The following is a 21,597-nucleotide window of genomic DNA, read 5'->3' as shown; positions in this document are numbered from 1 at the left end:
GCTTGAAGAATCGACGGGGTTCGAACTGAACCGTGGATGACCGTTAGCCAATTCTAAGCCGTGGCGGGCAAAGCGATCCTGGTTTCGCTGGAAGTGGTTGACAAAGCAGCACGTTCCACGTGCATCGATAGAACCGTTTCCTATGGTTCACTTAGCGGTGGTGGGAATTGTTCGCTTATAGACGAAAAAGCCGTTTGAACGGCTGTTCAAACGCGTTAGGGCGCGGTGTACGAAATTATTTTTCAATCAGTTTACCTTTTATTTTCAGGCCTTTCACGCACACGATACGCACAAACTATTTAAGTACTTATTTCTGTTTGCTATCTACGGAGGGAAAACATCACTGTTACTGGCTAGACTGTAAGAAACTTCACTCACTTTACCTAAATATTTTATATCACTCGACAACGCGCGGATCCAACACTCCACTTACATTCGCGAACCAGGTTAAATAAAGCTGGACGCTGCGAAAATCCCTCAGTTAAATAGTGAGCTATCTTCAGGAAATTTGAACCGGAAGTACGTTGTCTAGCCGAAACAGGACAACGACCTTTCCAAACGACAGGTTCTCCCAAAAACCAATTCGTTGTTAATCCGGACTGGCATCTCTTTTTCGTTCAAGCCGTTTAAATTAAGCCATCTCAGATTCTGCCGACTACTAAAAATTCCCCTACTAAGAGAGATCTTGCCCGACGGAGAGAATACCGTGGAAAGACGGAATAAAGATTAACCGAGTATCCTCTGGTTAAGTGTTCACGCAGCAGGGACTTTCATAGAAGCTATGCGAACCGCAGCAGAGAGCCGCATAAGCTTTGTACGTTCGCTCGAAAAGGTGCGTGTCTGAGATATTTGCATACTTGCGTCTTGTGTCATTCTTATCTAGATATTCGATTTGAAGTTGGTGTAATAATTATCACCACAATAGTGAACCAGAATACAACGAAGATTTTGGTGAACAATATGGATAACAAATCATACTATAATAATAACTCCTAACATTGACATAACTCTAATCATGCATTTGTACAATATCTATATAAGTCAAAATGTGACCATGTTACACTGGTCCCATGGTAATCTATGCCGAGGCAGTGAGGCCATGGCTAGGGGCGGCTGCCATGGCGCCTTATGAGCAACTATGACACCCCCGACCGGCGCAAGTCAGGAAAGGACATCTGATCCCACTCCTGCCCGGTTCCCACCGGGCAATGAATTTGGAACGTACTGGAAGGCCTGCCAGGTTTTTCGGGACGGAGACCCCTACACCGGTTGTTGTCTCGCCGTTGTCACACGACCTTATTAAGGGAGCTCGGCGCAGGTGCCAGCCCAGAATCGTGGTACGAGAACAAAATCCGACTCTTATCATATGGCGTTGCGACCAGTTGCCGTAATTGGGAACTTACTGGCATCAATCCCAATGGGCGAATTAGTGCATTTGGGTGGTGGCACTATTCGCTCCGGCAGAGCTGCTTCCAGATAATGTGGCTTTTGCGAGAATTCGGCGGCCCAATGCCTGAGTCTCACCACAACCTAGGCTAGCTCTCGCTGATGGTCCGGGACTGCTTGCTTGCAGTGAGCACTTCCGTGGCCTACGGTAATCGCCAAATACCGACCCGTGGTGGCATACAGCTCTGATATATATATATATATATATATATATATATATATATATATATATATATATATATATATATATATATAAATATATATATATATATATATATATATATATATATATATATATATATATATATATATATATATATATATATATATATATATATATATATCATATCATATATATATGTATATATATATATATATATATATATATATATATATATATATATATATATATATATATATATATATATATATATATATATATATATATATATATATATATATATATATATATATATATATATATATATATATATATCATATCATATATATATGTTTATATATATATATATATATATATATATATATATATATATATATATATATATATATATATATATATATATATATATATATATATATATATATATATATCAGAGCTGTATGCCACCACGGGTCGGTATTTGGCGATTACCGTAGGCCACGGAAGTGCTCACTGCAAGCAAGCAGTCCCGGACCATCAGCGAGAGCTAGCCTAGGTTGTGGTGAGACTCAGGCATTGGGCCGCCGAATTCTCGCAAAAGCCACATTATCTGGAAGCAGCTCTGCCGGAGCGAATAGTGCCACCACCCAAATGCACTAATTCGCCCATTGGGATTGATGCCAGTAAGTTCCCAATTACGGCAACTGGTCGCAACGCCATATGATAAGAGTCGGATTTTGTTCTCGTACCACGATTCTGGGCTGGCACCTGCGCCGAGCTCCCTTAATAAGGTCGTGTGACAACGGCGAGACAACAACCGGTGTAGGGGTCTCCGTCCCGAAAAACCTGGCAGGCCTTCCAGTACGTTCCAAATTCATTGCCCGGTGGGAACCGGGCAGGAGTGGGATCAGATGTCCTTTCCTGACTTGCGCCGGTCGGGGGTGTCATAGTTGCTCATAAGGCGCCATGGCAGCCGCCCCTAGCCATGGCCTCACTGCCTCGGCATAGATTACCATGGGACCAGTGTAACATGGTCACATTTTGACTTATATAGATATTGTACAAATGCATGATTAGAGTTATGTCAATGTTAGGAGTTATTATTATAGTATGATTTGTTATCCATATTGTTCACCAAAATCTTCGTTGTATTCTGGTTCACTATTGTGGTGATAATTATTACACCAACTTCAAATCGAATATCTAGATAAGAATGACACAAGACGCAAGTATGCAAATATCTCAGACACGCACCTTTTCGAGCGAACGTACAAAGCTTATGCGGCTCTCTGCTGCGGTTCGCATAGCTTCTATGAAAGTCCCTGCTGCGTGAACACTTAACCAGAGGATACTCGGTTAATCTTTATTCCGTCTTTCCACGGTATTCTCTCCGTCGGGCAAGATCTCTCTTAGTAGGGGAATTTTTAGTAGTCGGCAGAATCTGAGATGGCTTAATTTAAACGGCTTGAACGAAAAAGAGATGCCAGTCCGGATTAACAACGAATTGGTTTTTGGGAGAACCTGTCGTTTGGAAAGGTCGTTGTCCTGTTTCGGCTAGACAACGTACTTCCGGTTCAAATTTCCTGAAGATAGCTCACTATTTAACTGAGGGATTTTCGCAGCGTCCAGCTTTATTTAACCTGGTTCGCGAATGTAAGTGGAGTGTTGGATCCGCGCGTTGTCGAGTGATATAAAATATTTAGGTAAAGTGAGTGAAGTTTCTTACAGTCTAGCCAGTAACAGTGATGTTTTCCCTCCGTAGATAGCAAACAGAAATAAGTACTTAAATAGTTTGTGCGTATCGTGTGCGTGAAAGGCCTGAAAATAAAAGGTAAACTGATTGAAAAATAATTTCGTACACCGCGCCCTAACGCGTTTGAACAGCCGTTCAAACGGCTTTTTCGTCTATAAGCGAACAATTCCCACCACCGCTAAGTGAACCATAGGAAACGGTTCTATCGATGCACGTGGAACGTGCTGCTTTGTCAACCACTTCCAGCGAAACCAGGATCGCTTTGCCCGCCACGGCTTAGAATTGGCTAACGGTCATCCACGGTTCAGTTCGAACCCCGTCGATTCTTCAAGCGTTTTCAACATATCGACAGGAACGAAATTTACCACGTCCTTCGTCGGCGTCATCGCAACCACCAGCGACGCCATCGTTTCGTCGCACCACCGCCATTGTTTCGTCGCACCGTCGTCGGTCATCGAGGTATGCTCCCGAGCACTACAAAGGTCAGTGAGTACTCAAACCTTTTTTCATAACATACGCATGTAAAGTGTCATAAAAGATGATATAATGAAATAACCCGTTCGAACGAAGAGGCCCGATTAGAAATCGATAGAACTAAAACCGCACACGATAGGTCAGTAGATAGAGAGGGGGAAAGAAGTAAGAGATGAGACAGTAGGTAGATTGGAGGAGAGGTCGGCAAAGGCCGAAGATAAAGATGCGTGTAAATAAGCTAAAAATAAACAAGTGCACTATGTACCGATGTTACCGATAATGTAAACCCACAAATCAGTTGAGATCATTTTGGCGAATATGAGAAGCTACCCCTGTTGATTGGTTCGGTCTGTTAGGAACTTCACGTCGCTTGTCCAGTTGCGGTACGTTCGTTTTCTTCTTTTTTACTCCAAGTAAGGATTGCTTGGGAATCTCAATCCCCTCCACCCACCTTACCGACCGAAACGGCTAGTTTGATTGGAGTCTGTTCCCCGTGATGATAAAGTAGTGGGTGGTGGTTTTTTTGCTAACTGGCCGAGCGACGGGTTGTTTCAAAGACCTCTTCTGCGTTTTTTCCACTGGCGTTGAATTTTCAGATAGCCGTTTAAGTTGGTGGTTGTTGGCCATACCTTCCGCGATTCACAACTCGGGTTCTTTTACTGAATCCGCCCTGAAAGGAGATCTCTTGCCGGGCAAATACAACACGACGGTTGATCCCCTCCGGGGATGGCGCATTTAAGTCAATGTGGCATGTGCATCACACATGGCATCGAATCCTGTTCAATCACAGCAGAACGCATAAGTTGCGTCATGCTGATTCCAAGTCAAAACCCTCGTCAGTCATCAACCCATCGTTGCTGCCTTGCATAAACACTTTCCCATGAAAGTGTCATTTTACAGAGTCATTGTTTTATGGCTGTTCCCAAGCCATTCCATTCCCAAGCTACATGCAGCGACGATGCGCTGACCAGGCGGTCTCTCTCTCAATACTTAGCTCTCTCCCGCCTTCTGCATCGATCACCGATTGGCTGACCGATACATAATGACTTCAAGTATCTCCAGTAAATAGGAGGTTAGGTTAAGCCAATTACTGAAATAAAGATTCATTCCTAAGTTCATACTCAACACGTAAGGTGTTTAAAAATCAGTCACGATGACATGCCGACATCATGCCTACATCAACCGTTTGAGTTCCTTCAGAACGAGAATCACCGCACGCGTGACAATCGTCCGCGTTACACCAGATAGGCGACCACTCCAGTATGGATAAGGATGGAAGGGGGACCCACTTAACAAAAATGGATTTAAATGAAAATAGAAATCAACAAATGGGCGCAGATGGGATGAAAAACCCGTTTGCACGAGAAGGCATCCAGAGGTCTCCGCCGAGAAAGGCCATCCCATCTGCGCCCATTTGTTGATTTCTATTTTCATTTAAATCCATTTTTGTTTATATATATACTAGCTGAATGTACCCGGCCATCATCCTTATAGTTGAACATCAGTCTTCATGAATTAATTAACATTTTGGAGATACGGGGACCATCTCCAAATTTTCCTCAAGCTTTGAATAACTTCCAATGCAGAAAAACTATACCAAACGTTCGGACACCATTTTCGGTTTTGAAGAGTCAACTGTGACCTAAAAAGCAAAGCCTTGGTGCTACACTCCGTATCGGAATTCGACCTTCTGTTTTACTATACACAGACTTCGCAGCCGACTGTTAAGTGCACAGGACAATTGCGTGGCTAGCGCTACGATCCTACTGACACTAACAGTTTCTCCCGAGCCGGGACTCGACGATACGACGACTGGCTTGTTAGGCTATCATCGTACCTCTAGACCAGCTGGGAGATTCAGCTCTGACCTATAAACCTAATGTCAGGGAGTTTTTGAATATTTTTCTTCTTGAATTTGTAAATAGCGTTGTAGGCCCGCACTGTGGGGCTGAACCCAGAAAAGTCGCGACAAAATTCAAAAACCTCAAAAACCTAAATCCACCAAGCGGTCAGACCCAGTCTTTCTCATTCAAACTTATTATTTGTAGAAATAGATTTACATGGACGCTTCGATCCAATAAAAGTATATTCACTCTTTGGGTTCTAAAATATTGATGTTGTAATTGAAGTATAATATATAAAATTTGACGTAATGTTAGTGCTTAAGGAATAGCGAAATAAAGAAATGACTTTTAATTTCGAACAGTTGCATCACGAGCGATATCGGAAACGTTCAAATAGTACGAAAGGGGCCATCCACATACCACGTGGACAGATTTTTAACGAATTTGACCCCCCCCCTCCGTGGACAACTGCCCATATAAATTCTAAAAAAATTGTATGGACCGTGGACATTAGCCTCCCCCCCCTCCAAAGCTGTCCACGTGGTATGTGGATGGCCCCAAACCACATTTAAAGTATGTTGAGGCCACATATATTGATCAAAGCAGGTATTGTTTTAAATAGTCTTTGAATTTCTTTTCTTTCGATAACTTTTCAACCACATATCAAGTTGTTATGTTGTTGTTGTCGTTCGTATGACACTAGTTATGTTAAATAAGTCGTGTAATCTTTGAGATAATAGACTCTCGTTGTTAAATACATAACGGTTGCTTAAGTTTGATTATAATCAAATGAAATGGGAACGTATAGAGCAGCCGAATTATGAAACCACTTGTTCTATCATAATTCATCAGTTAATCCTTAACTAGCCCGGTCATCTAATATCAATATTGTTCAAATCGGTTGTGTAGTTTCTGAGATAATGAAGTTTCGTGATTTTTACATTTCGATACATTACAGACGAAGTTACAGTCCGATTACAGTAAAATTCAATAAGATGTTATGAGGCAGCTGGGCCTCTCATTTGACACTAATTTAGTGAAAATCGGTTCAGCCATCTCTGAGAAAAGAGAATGAGTTTAAGTAGTCTTGTGAATATTTTTCTTTTATAGCTGAATTTCACATTTTTAATCTCAATAGGGTCTTATGGGGCAACTAGGCCTTCCATTTGACGCCGATTCTATGAAAATCGGTTAAGCAATCTCTGAGAAACATGAGTGAGATTAAATAGTTTCGAGAACACGTTTCTTTTCATAACTTTTGAACCACATGTCCAATCTTTATGAAATTCAAAAGTTAAGGGTTTTTTAGAAAGCCCGTTCATTTAAAATTAATTTTAAATTCAAATCGGTTGCATAGTTTCTGAGATATTGGTGTTTTGTAATTTTTACATTTTGATACATAACCTCTAAACTAGAAATCCGATTACAATAAAATTCAATAGGGTCTTATGGGGCAAATAGAAATTCCATTTGCAATCAATTTCATTGAAATCGATCCAGCCATCTCTGAGAAAATCGAGTGAGATTGGGAGAGCGTTACAACCACACACACATACCGAAAATGCTCAGCTCGTCGAACTGAGTCGAGTGATATACGACATTGATGAACGAAATAAATTCCACTGCCTACATATTCTGACTCAATAAAGTGTTTTGTTTTGTTTCTCTCTCTCGAGACTGCGTGGCCACGCCTTCAATGCAAAAATCCACGCTCACCTCGATACGAAAGACTGCCTGTAGAAAATTCAGCTTCATTCTAGTAGCGAGTGGAGTATAGCTGTTATATATTCCACGAGGTACGCGACATTAGGAAACGAGAGCTGCATACCAGTCAACTTCCAGGCACTGCGGAACACCTTACCTTTATTTTGCCTTAGGCAGCAACAGGCAATATCGAATGCTGCAGGATATTTTGCTGGTACAGCTACCGAAGGGCACAGCGGAGAGCAAATTTTATTATGCGCAGCCAAGCAAAATATTTAATGCTACCGATGGTGCGATCATCAGCGTTATGTAGCACGCATTTCTAGCTGAAGATTATGTAATCGGTTCTTTTCAGAACTATAAATGCTTTAAGATAAGAGTTATGAGAATTTCCGCAACTACTACTAGTGTGAAATTTTCATGTATTCATGTGTTTCTCAATATTCATTTTTACAATAACGATCAGGGCATCAAAGATAAACGGTATTGTTACCTATGAACAGTTTATCGTAGCAAGATATAATCCTCATTTCAAGAAGTTTCACTGCTGAATTGAGTGATTTTCCGGTTCCTTTGTGCCCACTCGAACACCGTTATCGGTCCAAATACCGATACCGGCAAAATAGTTAATCTTCTTAGATATTACAGAGTAATTTTCGCATCGGGAAAGCACAAACTTTCTTTTGGTGCTTAAGAAAATCACTCAGTAATATCGAAGGTGTTTTGTTTCGTTTCTCTTTCTCAAAACTCATGGCCACATCTTCAATGCAAGAATCTACGCTCAACTCGATACAAAAGACTGCGTGTAGAAAATTCAACTTCATTCTTTTCCTTAACACGATAACAAGTAGAGCCCTTGTACCTGTGTGAGATACACGGTGTAAAAGAGGCGTAGTGAAATACGTTAAACGAGAGTTTTCTTTTTCCATCCACATACCACGTGGACAGATTTTTAACGAATTTGACCCCCCCTCCGTGGACAACTGCCCATATAAATTCTAAAAAAATTGTATGGACCGTAGACATTAGCCAACCCCCCCCCCCTCTCCATAGCTGTCCACGTGGTATGTGGATGGCCCCAAACCACATTTATAGTATGTTGAGGCCACATATATTGATCAAAGCAGGTATTGTTTTAAATAGTCTTTGAATTTCTTTTCTTTCGATATTTTTTCAACCACATATCAAGTTGTTATGTTGTTGTTGTTGTCGTTCGTATGACACTAGTTATGTTAAATAAGTCGTGTAGACTTTGAGATAATAGACTCTCGTTGTTAAATACATAACGGTTGCTTAAGTTTGATTATAATCAAATGAAATGGGAACGTATAGAGCAGCCGAATTATGAAACCACTTGTTCTATCATAATTCATCAGTAGACCCTTAACTAGCCCGGTCATCTAATATCAATATTGTTCAAATCGGTTGTGTAGTTTCTGAGATAATGAAGTTTCGTGATTTTCACATTTCGATACATTACAGACGAAGTTACAGTCCGATTACAGTAAAATTCAATAAGATGTTATGAGGCAGCTGGGCCTCTCATTTGACACTAATTTAGTGAAAATCGGTTCAGCCATCTCTGAGAAAAGAGAGTGAGTTGAGGTAGTCTTGTAAATATTTTTCTTTTATAGCTGAATTTCACATTTTTAATCTCAATAGGGTCTTATGGGGCAACTAGGCCTTCCATTTGACGCCGAGTCTATGAAAATCGGTTAAGAAATCTCTGAGAAACATGAGTGAGATTAAATAGTTTCGAGAACACGTTTCTTTTCATAACTTTTGAACCACATGTTCAATCTTTATGAAATTCAAAAGTTAAGGGTTTTTTAGAAAGCCCGTTCATTTAAAATTAATTTTAAATTAAAATCGGTTGCAAAGTTTCTGAGATATTGATGTTTCGTAATTTTTACATTTTGATACATAACCTCTTAACTAGAAATCCGATTACATTAAAATTCAATAGGGTCTTATGGGGCAAATAGAAATTTCATTTGCAATCAATTTCATTGAAATCGATCCAGCCATCTCTGAGAAAATCGAGTGAGATTGGGAGAGCGTTACAACCACACACACATACCGAAAATTCTCAGCTCGTCGAACTAAGTCGAGTGATATACGACATTGATGAACGAAATAAATTCCACTGCCTACATATTCTGACTCAATAAAGTGTTTTGTTTTGTTTCTCTCTCTCGAGACTGCGTGGCCACGCCTTCAATGCAAAAATCTACACTCACCTCGATACGAAAGACTGCCTGTAGAAATTCAGCTTCATTCTAGTAGCGAGTGGAGTATAGCTGTTATATACTCCACGAGGTACGCGACATTAGGAAACGAGAGCTGCATACGAGTCAACTTCCAGGCACTGCGGAACACCTTACCTTTATTTTGCCTTAGGCAGCAACAGGCAATATCGAATGCTGCAGGATATTTTGCTGGTACAGCTACCGAAGGGCACAGCGGAGAGCAAATTTTGTTATGCGCAGCCAAGCAAAATATTTAATGCTACCGATGGTGCGATCATCAGCGTTATGTAGCACGCATTTCTAGCTGAAGATTATGTAATCGGTTCTTTTCAGAACTATAAATGCTTTAAGATAAGAGTTATGAGAATTTCCGCAACTACTACTAGTGTGAAATTTTCATGTATTCATGTGTTTCTAAATATTCATTTTTACAATAACGATCAGGGCATCAAAGATAAACGGTATTGTTACCTATGAACAGTTTATCGCAGCAAGATATAGTCCTCATTTCAAGAAGTTTCACTGCTGAATTGAGTGATTTTCCGGTTCCTTTGTGCCCACTCGAACACCGTTATCGGTCAAAATACCGATACCGGCAAAATAGTTAATCTTCTTAGATATTACAGAGTAATTTTCGCATCGGGAAAGCACAAACTTTCTTTTGGTGCTCAAGAAAATCACTCAGTAATATCCAAGGTGTTTTGTTTCGTTTCTCTTTCTCAAAACTGCGTGGCCACATCTTCAATGCAAGAATCTACGCTCAACTCGATACAAAAGACTGCGTGTAGAAAATTCAACTTCATTCTTTTCCTTAACACGATAGCAAGTAGAGCCCTTGTACCTGTGTGAGATACACGGTGTATAAGAGGCGTAGTGAAATACGTTAAACGAGAGTTTTCTTTTTCCTATATAGACTTCCTTACTGCGACCAGAATCGTAGAACTATTGTGAGATATGCCCGGGTGTCTGCTGTATCTCGCACTTTTATTATCAGCAATTCCGCTATTGAGAAGTGGCATGCTTATTCCTTTCACACGCTTACTGTTCTACTACGCTCGTTCCTCTTGCCACATATCACCAATTATAATACCCTGGAGCAGTTTCGTCATGCGTCCTTTTGGCCAGTTTTATTAATAAGAGGGACTTATGTTGTTGTTAAGAGCAAGTCACGCAAAGGTGTTATAGATTTCAGCGTAAAGAAAGGGTAAGTGGTGGGGAGTCTGAGAATGAACTCAAAAGTCCAGTTTTGACATCCAATGGCCTGATTCTACTAAGATTCGACCCTACGACCATTCGCTTGACAAGGGGACTCTGCAACCTTGCGGCTACGCAGCCCTTAAACGAGAGTTAAAGTTAATATTTATATTTGTCCTACGTCACCATTTCATACAACCCCTAGGACTGTACACCTTGTAGTATTTAGAGTGGATTTTTAAATCTATCGTGTTGTTTTTTCTTCTGGCGTTTAAAAGTGTTTTCAATCATTCAAAGTATAGACCCCTATGACAGAAAACGACGCGGGCAAAATGTTTTGTTAGGGAACGCGAGTGAAATTTGACTGGTGAAAACTGAGTGACAGATGAGCTACCCGTCCAAAATCCAGCCGACTCGCTTTCTGCAATACCAAAATTGGTCAGACGAGTAACTCGCCGCTCGTCTCGTCTTCTGTAGTAGGAGCCCTAACTTGTGATCATGTTTCTTTCGGTTTCTTCTGAATTATAAAGGTGGTTACTTTGCCCTTCTCTGTTTATTTCGTGCATTTCTCGGCTCTCTTAGGCTGAATTTTAATGGGGTTCTTTTCATTTATGGCTTCAATGGTCTAGGTAGTTTTGGGCTGATTATGAAATTTTGTAAATAATGTATAATTAAATGTTGTTTCTTATACCTACGTAAATTTGAATGATCTTATCAGTGAGAATGAAATTCTTTAACGCAGTTGATATTACTGATCGTTTCTTAGGGGCATCCATTGAATGGTCAAATACCAATCAATATGGGTTCTTGAGACCTGGATTATACCCAGTGGCCAGAATCCGACCTCAAACCCCATTTTCAATCCAGATGACCTCTTCTGGTTGCCTGATATCATAAAATCCATCATAAAATTGCCGAACTGCCTGATCTGGGTATTTCGATGGCGAAGATGGCGACAGTCTCCGATCAACAGCCTAAAGTGACAAATATCATCCAATACGATTTGGGGAAGCGGTATGATACTCGGAGGCCAAAAATCATCTTCAGACGCCATTTTAAATTTCTAGATAGTTTCTACCGGTTCATGGAAACCAGTCTAAAAGGAACAAACATTACCTAATGTAAGTTTTTCAGTACCAGGGATGATCCTCAGAGGCCAGGAATCAACTCCATGCTTCATTTTGAGATCCGGTTGCTGGAAAACATCCTTCAATTTCCAAATACAATCCAATAAAGTTATATCAACTCTTTGGATTTTAGTATATTGATGTTGTACTTGAAGGAATATTTGGATCATAATATTTGTAATTTGACGTAATATTTGTACTAAATAAATAACCTTTCTATCATAATGACTCTTGATATCGACTTTTGATCAAAGCAGCTAGTTTAATAAGTCGTGCAATCTTTGAGAGAACAGACTTTCAATATTTAAACAATCCGATCCGATTACACTGATCAACACAAGTGTGACCGCGAAGGTCAAACTGAGAAAAAATGGAAAACTATAGCTTTCTATCCATTCCTGTAAATTTTTTTTTTCTAGGGCAGCTATTGTGAGCCTCAGAGCAGCATTTTATTCGACTTTGTCAACCAGTGTTATAATCAAATGTAAGGGGTATTAATAAAGCAACTAAACCTTTAATTTGACACTAAGATTGTTGAAATCAGTCCAGCCATCTTTGGCAAAACGAGTGAATTTAAAAAGTTTTCTGAACACGTTTCTTTCATAACCTTTGAACTTCATGTTCAACCATCATAAAATTCGTTAGTCGGTGGTTTTGAAGACAGTCCGTTCATTTGATACCTATTTTGTTCAAATAGGTTGTGTAGTTTCTGAGATATTGGAGTTTCATAACTTTTACATTTTAATACATAACAGACAAAGTTACAGTCCGATTATAATAAAATTCAATAGGGCCTTATCAGGCAACTAGACCTTTCTATTGCAACTTATTTCGTGAAAATCGGTCCATCCATCTCTGAGAAAAGTGGGTGAGTTCAAGCAGTCTTGAAAAGACTGTTTTAAAGAGGGGGATTTGTTAGTAGCTTAAGTATTTATGATAAATATTAGTAAATAATGAGTATGTATGTCTAATCCCAATTGGTGACTTCTCAACACTGTTAGTAATTTGTAATTTAATTGTTAGGATTTGTTTGCTTTCACAATTAGGACTTATCATTCGTAGGGATTTAAACCTACTTGTCAGAAAATGGGAAGTAAACTTACAACTAACTTAATTGATAACTTATTGGCTATAAAGAGAGCTTATCGTAGCAATCGAGGATTGCAACGATTTTTGTCGAAAATTGTTAATAATTTTATTTGACATAGCTTCTAATGTTTCAACACCAGTAAGTCTATGTAATTCGAGTGTACCAAACCAAGGAGGACGCTTCAAAATCATTTTCAGAATTTTATCCTGAATCCTTTGGAGCGTTTTCTTCCTTGTTGAACAGCAACTTGACCAGATCGGTACAGCATAAAGCATTGCTGGTCTAAAAATTTGTTTGTAAATCAAAAGTTTGTTCTTTAAACAAAGTTTAGAATTCCTGTAAATGAGAGGATATAAACATCTCGTATATTTGATGCACTTGGCTTGTATACTTTCAATGTGCTCTTTGAAAATAAGTTTTTTATCGTAAATTAGTCCCAAGTACTTATCCTTGTCAGACCAACTTAAAATAACCCTTTCATCTTGACAACGTGATATTTGTTTTGCTTGAGGAAAGAAGCCCTAGTCTTATGGGGAAAAATTATCATTTGAGTTTTAGAAGCATTAGGAGAGATTTTCCACTTTTGCAAGTAGGAAGAAAAAATATCTAAACTTTTCTGCAATCGACGAAGACGAAGACTTTTTCCTTTTACGGAAATGCTTGTGTCATCGCAGAACAATGACTTTGTGCATCCTGGAGGCAAATCAGGAAGATCTGAAGTGAATATGTTGTACAGAAATGGGCCCAAGACAGAACCTAGAGGCACACCTGCTCTGACAGGAAATCTATCAGATTTTGAATTTTGATAGACAACCTGCAGAGTTCGATCAGTAAGATAATTTTCCCAAATTTTAATTAGGAAAATTGGAAAATTAAATGTTTGCAATTTCGCAATCAAACCTTTATGCCAAACACTGTCGAATGCTTTTTCTATGTCTAAAAGAGCAGCTCCAGTGGAATAACCTTCAGATTTGTTAGCTCGTATCATATTAGTAACTCTGAGCAATTGATGAGTTGTGGAATTCCCATGGCGAAATCCAAACTGTTCATTTGCAAAATTGAATTTTCGTTGTGGTGACATTATTCTGTTAAGAATAATTCTCTCAAACAGTTTACTTATTGAAGAGAGCAAACTGGTTGGTCGATAACTTGAAACTTCAGCTGGATTCTTATCCGGTTTTAAAATTGGAATAATTTTTGCATTTTCCCATAATTTAGGAAAATATGCAATTCTAAAGCAGCAATTAAAAATTTTCACTAAAAATCCCATTTGTGCTCTCAGGGAGATGTTTGATTAATATATTAAAGATTTCATCGTCACCAGGTGCTCTCATATTTTTGAAATTTTTAATAATTGATTTATTCTCATTTAAGTTAGTTTTAATTATTTCTGCAGGTAAAAAATTCTGGGAAGAAATTAAATCAAATTGACGTGTCACTTCATTTTCAATTGGACTCACATCATTCTGTGCCGACCACGCATCAGCATCGGTTGTGTTTCGAGGTCGCTCCGATAAAATTCAAAACGTGTGCGCAAGCATTCTTTGACCGGGCCCGGTGTCTTTTGTTTAGATTGCTGTTTCGCTATAATCCGCATTCAAGGTCAAGCGCCTTTGTGTAACTGTGTCGCTTTGTAGCTGCCTGCTGTCGAACGATTTGGTGGTGAGTGCAGCGCACTCCTGTGGATGATTATCCAACACGAAGGAGAAAAAGAAAGGAAGGTACGTGCTTCTTGTCTGTCCCATCGGCGCGCTAGTTTTAGTGCGATGGATGTAGATCCCCCACCTCCCGCACCTCCATCCTCGAATCCCCCTGATCCTGTCCCTCCTGCCCCCACTCCTAATATTAAGTCTTCAGCTTCCCCACGTGTCAGATTGTATCCAGATGAATCGACTCTTCCAGTGGCAGTTTACCTAAGGCCTAAAGCGGGGCCGAAATCGAAATCTTTAAACATTTTACAGATTTCGAAAGACCTGACGTCACACTATAAATCTGTGACTGAAATTTTAAAAATCAGGCCGGACAAGCTCCGTGTCGTGGTCAATGACCTCAAAGAGGCCCACGATATAGCTTGCTCCGAACTCTTTACACGGGAATACCGTGTCTATGTACCCGCTAGAGATGTGGAGATCGACGGTGTCGTGACCGATTGGAGTCTTTCCGTCGAGTGTATATTGAAAAGTGCTAGAGGGTGCTTTAAGAACAGTACATGTCCCGATGTAAAGGTGCTCGACTGCAAGCAATTGCGGTCGGTATCGCTCGTCGGTGACAACAAAATTAACACTCCGTCAGACTCGTTTCGAGTTACGTTTGCCGGGTCTGCACTACCAAGCCACATCTCGATCCACCGAGTTCGTCTCCCTGTGAGGCTTTACGTGCCCCGCGTCATGAACTGCCTGAATTGCAAGCAGTTAGGCCATACAGCCGCCTACTGCTGCAATAAGGCACGTTGTGGCAAGTGTGGGGAGATTCATGCGGAGGATTCTTGCAGTGTTAACGCTGAAAAGTGTATTCACTGCGGGGAAAATCTGCATGAGCTCTCGACATGTACGGTGTACATGCAGCGCAGGGATAAAATAAAACGGTCTCTCAAAGAGCGTTCCTACGCTGACATGCTGAAGAAGACCGCTACCACGTGTCCCATAACATCAAACCCCTTTGATCTGTTGTCCTCTGATGAAACCGATTCTGACGATTCACCAGCGGGAACATCTTATGCCAATCCTGGGGAGTCTAGAAAGAGGAAAAATATTTCCTCTCCTAAACTTCCCCGAAAAGTTCCTAAGATTTCCCAAGGTGAAATAAATGGTACAAACAAACCTAAAAGTGCAGCGGAAAAACCGAAGCAAACCGCTTCTGGGCTAGCAAATTTAAAGTCCCAGAAAGAGTTCCCAGCACTTCCTGGAACTCCTTAAACCCCAGTTGTTCTTTTTGCACATCCAGTTGAAAAATCAAATGCTGGACTGGTTAAATTTTCTGACATTGTGGACTGGATTTTTGAAACTTTCAATATACCCGATCCAATAAAAGTTTTTCTTACAGCATTCCTCCCAACAGTTAGAACATTTTTGAAGCAGTTGACTGCTCAATGGCCCCTCCTTGCAGCGATCGTATCCTTGGATGCCTAATTCATCTGCTAATCTGAAGGATTATATCTCTGTCTTACAGTGGAATTGTAGAAGTATTTTACCAAAAATTGATTCGTTTAAAGTTTTGATGAATAAAAACAAATGCGATGCATTTTCCCTTTGTGAAACTTGGCTTACTTCAAATATTGATCTCAACTTCCATGATTTTAATATTATTCGCCTTGATCGAGACACCCCATATGGAGGAGTACTTTTAGGGATTAAAAAGTGTTATTCTTTCTATCGTATTAACCTCCCCTCGATTCCAGGCATCGAAGTTGTCGCATGTCAAATGACAATACAAGGTAAAGAGCTTTGTATTGCCTCAATATATATTCCTCCCAGAGCACAGGTTGGGCAACGGCTGCTCTTTGATTTAATAGAACTTCTTCCCTCGCCACGTTTGATTTTGGGAGACTTCAACTCTCATGGTGTGGCTTGGGGTTCCCCTTACAATGATAACCGCTCCTCTTTAATCTATAACCTTTGCGATGACTTCGACATGACTATTTTAAACAACGGCGAAATGACACGTATCCCGAAACCTCCAGCGCGCCCAAGCGCTTTGGATCCATCCTTATGTTCGACATCGCTACGGTTGGATTGCACATGGAAGGTAATCCTCGATCCTCACGGTAGCGACCATTTGCCTATTCTTATTTCAATTACTAACGGGTCAACTCGCATGCGACCAATTGACATTCCGTATGACCTCACACGGAATGTCGATTGGAAGTTATACGAGGAAATGTTTTCAAAAGCGGTCGAGTCGATTCAACATCATCCACCACTTGAAGAATACAACCTCCTCGCGGGCTTGATTCTCGACGCCGCGATGCAAGCCCAAACGAAAAAATATCCCGGCGTAACGATCAAATAATGGCCTCCCACTCCGTGGTGGGACCAAGAGTGCTCCGATGTCTACACGCAAAGATCCGACGCGTTTTTGGCCTTCCAGAAGGGAGGTATACGGTATTCGGAGCTTGATACCAAGCTTAAAAGCTTGGCTAAAGCAAAGAAACGCGGATATTGGCGTCGGTTCGTGAACAAGACGTCGAGGGAGACATCGATGAGCACTCTTATATATATATATATATATATATATATATATATATATATATATATATATATATATATATATATATATATATATATATATATATATATATATATATATATATATATATATATATATATACATATATATATGATATGATATATATATATATATATATATATATATATATATATATATATATATATATATATATATATATATATATATATATGATATGATATGATATATATATATATATATATATATATATATATATATATATATATATATATATATATATATATATATATATATATATATATATATCGCACAGACCGTTATTATGAAAAAAATGCACCAAAAAATCTGAGTACACCGTTCGATTCGTCAAAAAACTGGTTTTAAGGAGGGGTTTTGCACAAAAAACTCTATTTTGTCGTGTCCAACGTACAGATAGGACATCGCAATATTCAGCAATTGTTTTTCTTTTAAAATTTTCCACAACTTTGCTACCACAAGGTAGCATTTTAGGCCCGCTATTTTTCTCACTGTACATTAATGATGTCACTCGGTTGCTGCCACGTGGAACCAGATTATGTTATGCTGATGATGTTAAAATCTATTTGCTGATAGAATCTATCGACGACTGCGCAAGACTTCAAAGCTACGTAGATTTGTTTGCACAATGGTGTGAATCTAACCGTATGACAATCAGCATCTCAAAATGCTCTGTTATCAGCTTCAGTCGCAAAAAACAGCCTTTGGTTTATGATTACTGCATTGGAGATACGTATTTATGACGCAGCGATGTTGTAACTGACCTTGGCGTGGTGTTGGATTCTCATTTGACGTTTATACAACACTATATGACGATTATAAACAAGGCGAATCGACAGCTGGGAATTATTTTCAGAATTGGACGAGAATTAATTGATCCCGGAACTCTGCGTGCTCTCTATTGCTCTTTAGTACGCTCTATCTTCGAAGCTAGCTGTGTAGTTTGGAATCCACACTATGAGTTCTGGACTAACCGTTTGGAGCGAATACAAAAATGTTTTATTCGGAAAATTTGCTGTATGCTACCATGGCGAAACCCTGACGCTCGACCGCCCTATGAACAACTGTGTCTACTGATTGGCTTAGCGCCGCTCGAACAACGTCGCAAGGATATTTTAGCAAACACCGCCCATAGAATACTATTGGGCGTTTATGACTGCCCTACCGTTCTGTCGCTTCTTCAGTTACATTGCCCACTCCGACCGCAACGGAACAATCAGCTACTACGGGTTAGGTCACATCGCACCAACTACGGACTGCGTGAGCCAATTCGGCAGATGGCTTTAGAATATAACCGACGTGATATTAGTTTAGTCTTTTAACTGTATTTGTTCACTTGTTAAGTATTCTGTATTGTTATAATCTAATAGTTTTATCTTGTGATTGTGTTGTACTAAAAGATACTGGGTTTTTATGCCGCTTTGAGTGAAGACACAAGTTTGCTCAAGGTGGCTTTTCCCAGTCCAAATATCAAATATCATTAAGACGTGTAGTAGGATGACGAAATTCAATAAATAATAATAATAATAATAATAATTACAATTCATTGCGTGAGGGGGGATTGAAAATTGTCAACTTCCGCGTTACGTAACATGCGAATGTTCCCTAAGAGAAAAACTATTGACGCACTGTAACCATATCAATGAAATGAATACTTCGTCCGCATCGCTCAAGCCAATCTTCCGGATGTGTTGGTTATCGCAATTACGAGACGTGACAACATCACATTTAACGATGAGAAGAACATTTTTGAACGACCAACACCATAACGTGGAATAAGCCAGCTATTTATTTTTGGGGCAAGTTTAGATGAAAAAATTTTCAGCGGCAAAAATGCACTCAAATTTTCTTGAATAAGTAGTGTTAGTTTTAAAAAATCAAGGAAATATTACGGGAGCGAAAAAAGCTAAAAAGCGGCATTTTTGTGTTATTGTTATAATTTTTGAAAGGTTTCTTGTATTTATTGGAATGAAGGACACATTTGTAAACTTGTTTTTAACATAAATGCTGAATAAACTGCTAACGTACTCAGACATTGTGAAAAAACTACAATAAAAATAAATTTAATATGTTTTACACATAATGTCATATAAGACACATTTGAGAATATTTATGATACATATGTCACTCATGGAAAGAATTGATTTTATCATAACTCACATTCCTTCACTGAAAATCTCCAAGTTTAAGTTTGGTTCTGCATGTCCAAACATTGAACGACAAAGTAAATTCGCTACGTAGTTTATGGATAACCCCACAAACCAAGTGCATAAAGTAGAAGTAGAAATGTATAAAATCATATATTGAACTATTTCATATGAAAATGTCTAAGAAATATGTGATAAATAATGGATATCGACTGATTCATATTTTCGTGACGTTACAACGGAGTGAGAATACCCCTTGCTGAAAAATGAGCGTTGTAACGTCACGAAATATAACCTTCTCAAATATAGATGTTACCAGTTATAGGTACTCTAAACATGGCAAAATGTTCGATTATTATTTGTTATCAAATCGTGTAAGAAGAAATTGTTATAAAATTCCAAACAGAGCAGACACGGTGCTCCCACACACCGTTATTATAAAAAAAAATGCACCAAAGAATCTGAGTACACCATTCGATTCGTTATGACGTCCAGAATGTCTGGTCAAAATTTCAAAATCATCGTACGGTACATTTTTGAGTAATGCCCTTTTGAAGGTTGTAAAGTACAAAAAACGACGAAATACTTATTGTGAAGCACGTTTTTCAACCACCATTTTATGAAACAACTTCCAAAATAGTTTCTACTCATTCCAAGGGTTATATTTCAAGACAATAACAATTGGTGGAAAGATTTATTCGAAACAGTGCACAGTGGTCTAAACTCGTAAAATCGTGATCGTCCTAGATTTGACTGTGAAAAATTGATTTCATGTACTCCATGTCTTCAGTAAAATTGTTTCATAGAACAAGGCCTTACTTTTGGCGTTTTTAGTTTTTCGATCAATCCACCTTAAAGTGAGATGAAAATTTTTTTTTTAATTTTCAATAGATCAGATTGCTTTCTTCAGCAAAGTTGTGGAAAATTTTAAAAGAAAAACAATTGCTGAATATTGCGATGTCTTATCTGTACGTTGTACACGACAAAATAGAGTTTTTTGTACAAAACCTCTCCTTAAAACCAGTTTTTTGACGAATCGAACGGTGTACTCAGATTCTTTGGTGCATTTTTTTTATAATAACGGTCTGTGGGATATACCACGGGTCGGTATTTGGCGATTACCGTAGGCCACGGAAGTGCTCACTGCAAGCAAGCAGTCCCGGACCATCAGCGAGAGCTAGCCTAGGTTGTGGTGAGACTCAGGCATTGGGCCGCCGAATTCTCGCAAAAGCCACATTATCTGGAAGCAGCTCTGCCGGAGCGAATAGTGCCGCTCCCACCACCCAAATGCACTAATTCGCCCATTGGGATTGATGCCAGTAAGTTCCCAATTACGGCAACTGGTCGCAACGCCATATGATAAGAGTCGGATTTTGTTCTCGTACCACGATTCTGGGCTGGCACCTGCGCCGAGTTCCCTTAGTAAGGTCGTGTGACAACGGCTTGAAACGGCGAGACAACAACCGGTGCAGGGGTCTCCGTCCCGTAAAACCTGGCAGGCCTTCCAGTACGTTCCAAATTCATTGCCCGGTGGGAACCGGGCAGGAGTGGGATCAGATGTCCTTTCCTGACTTGCGCCGGTCGGGGGTGTCATAGTTGCTCATAAGGCGCTATGGCAGCCGCCCCTAGCCAGGGCCTCACTGCCCCGGCATAGATTACCATGGGACCAGTGTAACATGGTCACATTTTGACTTATATAGATATTGTACAAATGCATGATTAGAGTTATTTCAATGTTAGGAATTATTATTATAGTATGATTTGTTATCCGTATTGTTCACCAAAATCTTCGTTGTATTCTGGTTCACTATTGTGGTGATAATTATTACACCAACTTCAAATCGAATATCTAGATATGAATGGCACAAGACGCAAGTATGCAAATATCTCAGACACGCACCTTTTCGAACGAACGTACAAAGCTTATGCGGCTCTCTGCTGCGGTTCGCATAGCTTCTATGAAAGTCCCTGCTGCGTGAACACTTAACCAGAGGATACTCGGTTAATCTTTATTCCGTCTTTCCACGGTATTCTCTCCGTCGGGCAAGATCTCTCTTAGTAGGGGAATTTTTAGTAGTCGGCAGAATCTGAGATGGCTTAATTTAAACGGCTTGAACGAAAAAGAGATGCCAGTCCGGATTAACAACGAATTGGTTTTTGGGAGAAC

At 39.6% G+C, this 21,597-nt stretch overlaps 1 protein-coding gene across 4 annotated transcripts in view; it reads right to left on the bottom strand.

Moving 5' to 3' along the window:
* Positions 1-21,597, bottom strand: part of LOC129721824 (uncharacterized) — a 240,622-nt gene that overhangs the window by 91,463 nt on the left and 127,562 nt on the right. For 2 of the 4 annotated variants that reach the window (XM_055674842.1, XM_055674841.1), the window contains exon 2: positions 21,331-21,597. The exons of 1 other annotated variant lie outside the window; for it this stretch is intronic. In XM_055674842.1, the coding sequence (XP_055530817.1) occupies positions 21,331-21,381 (51 nt within the window). In that variant the 5' untranslated portion in view covers positions 21,382-21,597. Of the gene's footprint in view, positions 1-2,860; positions 3,070-21,330 lie in introns of those variants that run through there. One more of the 4 variants, XM_055674843.1, reaches the window with a different exon arrangement.

Source organism: Wyeomyia smithii, chromosome 2, assembly GCF_029784165.1.
Source record: "Wyeomyia smithii strain HCP4-BCI-WySm-NY-G18 chromosome 2, ASM2978416v1, whole genome shotgun sequence".
In the NCBI taxonomy this organism is placed as follows: Eukaryota; Metazoa; Arthropoda; class Insecta; order Diptera; family Culicidae; genus Wyeomyia; species Wyeomyia smithii.
The sequence above is the reverse complement of the archived record's forward strand: the minus strand, read 5'-3'. Positions and strand labels throughout refer to the sequence as shown.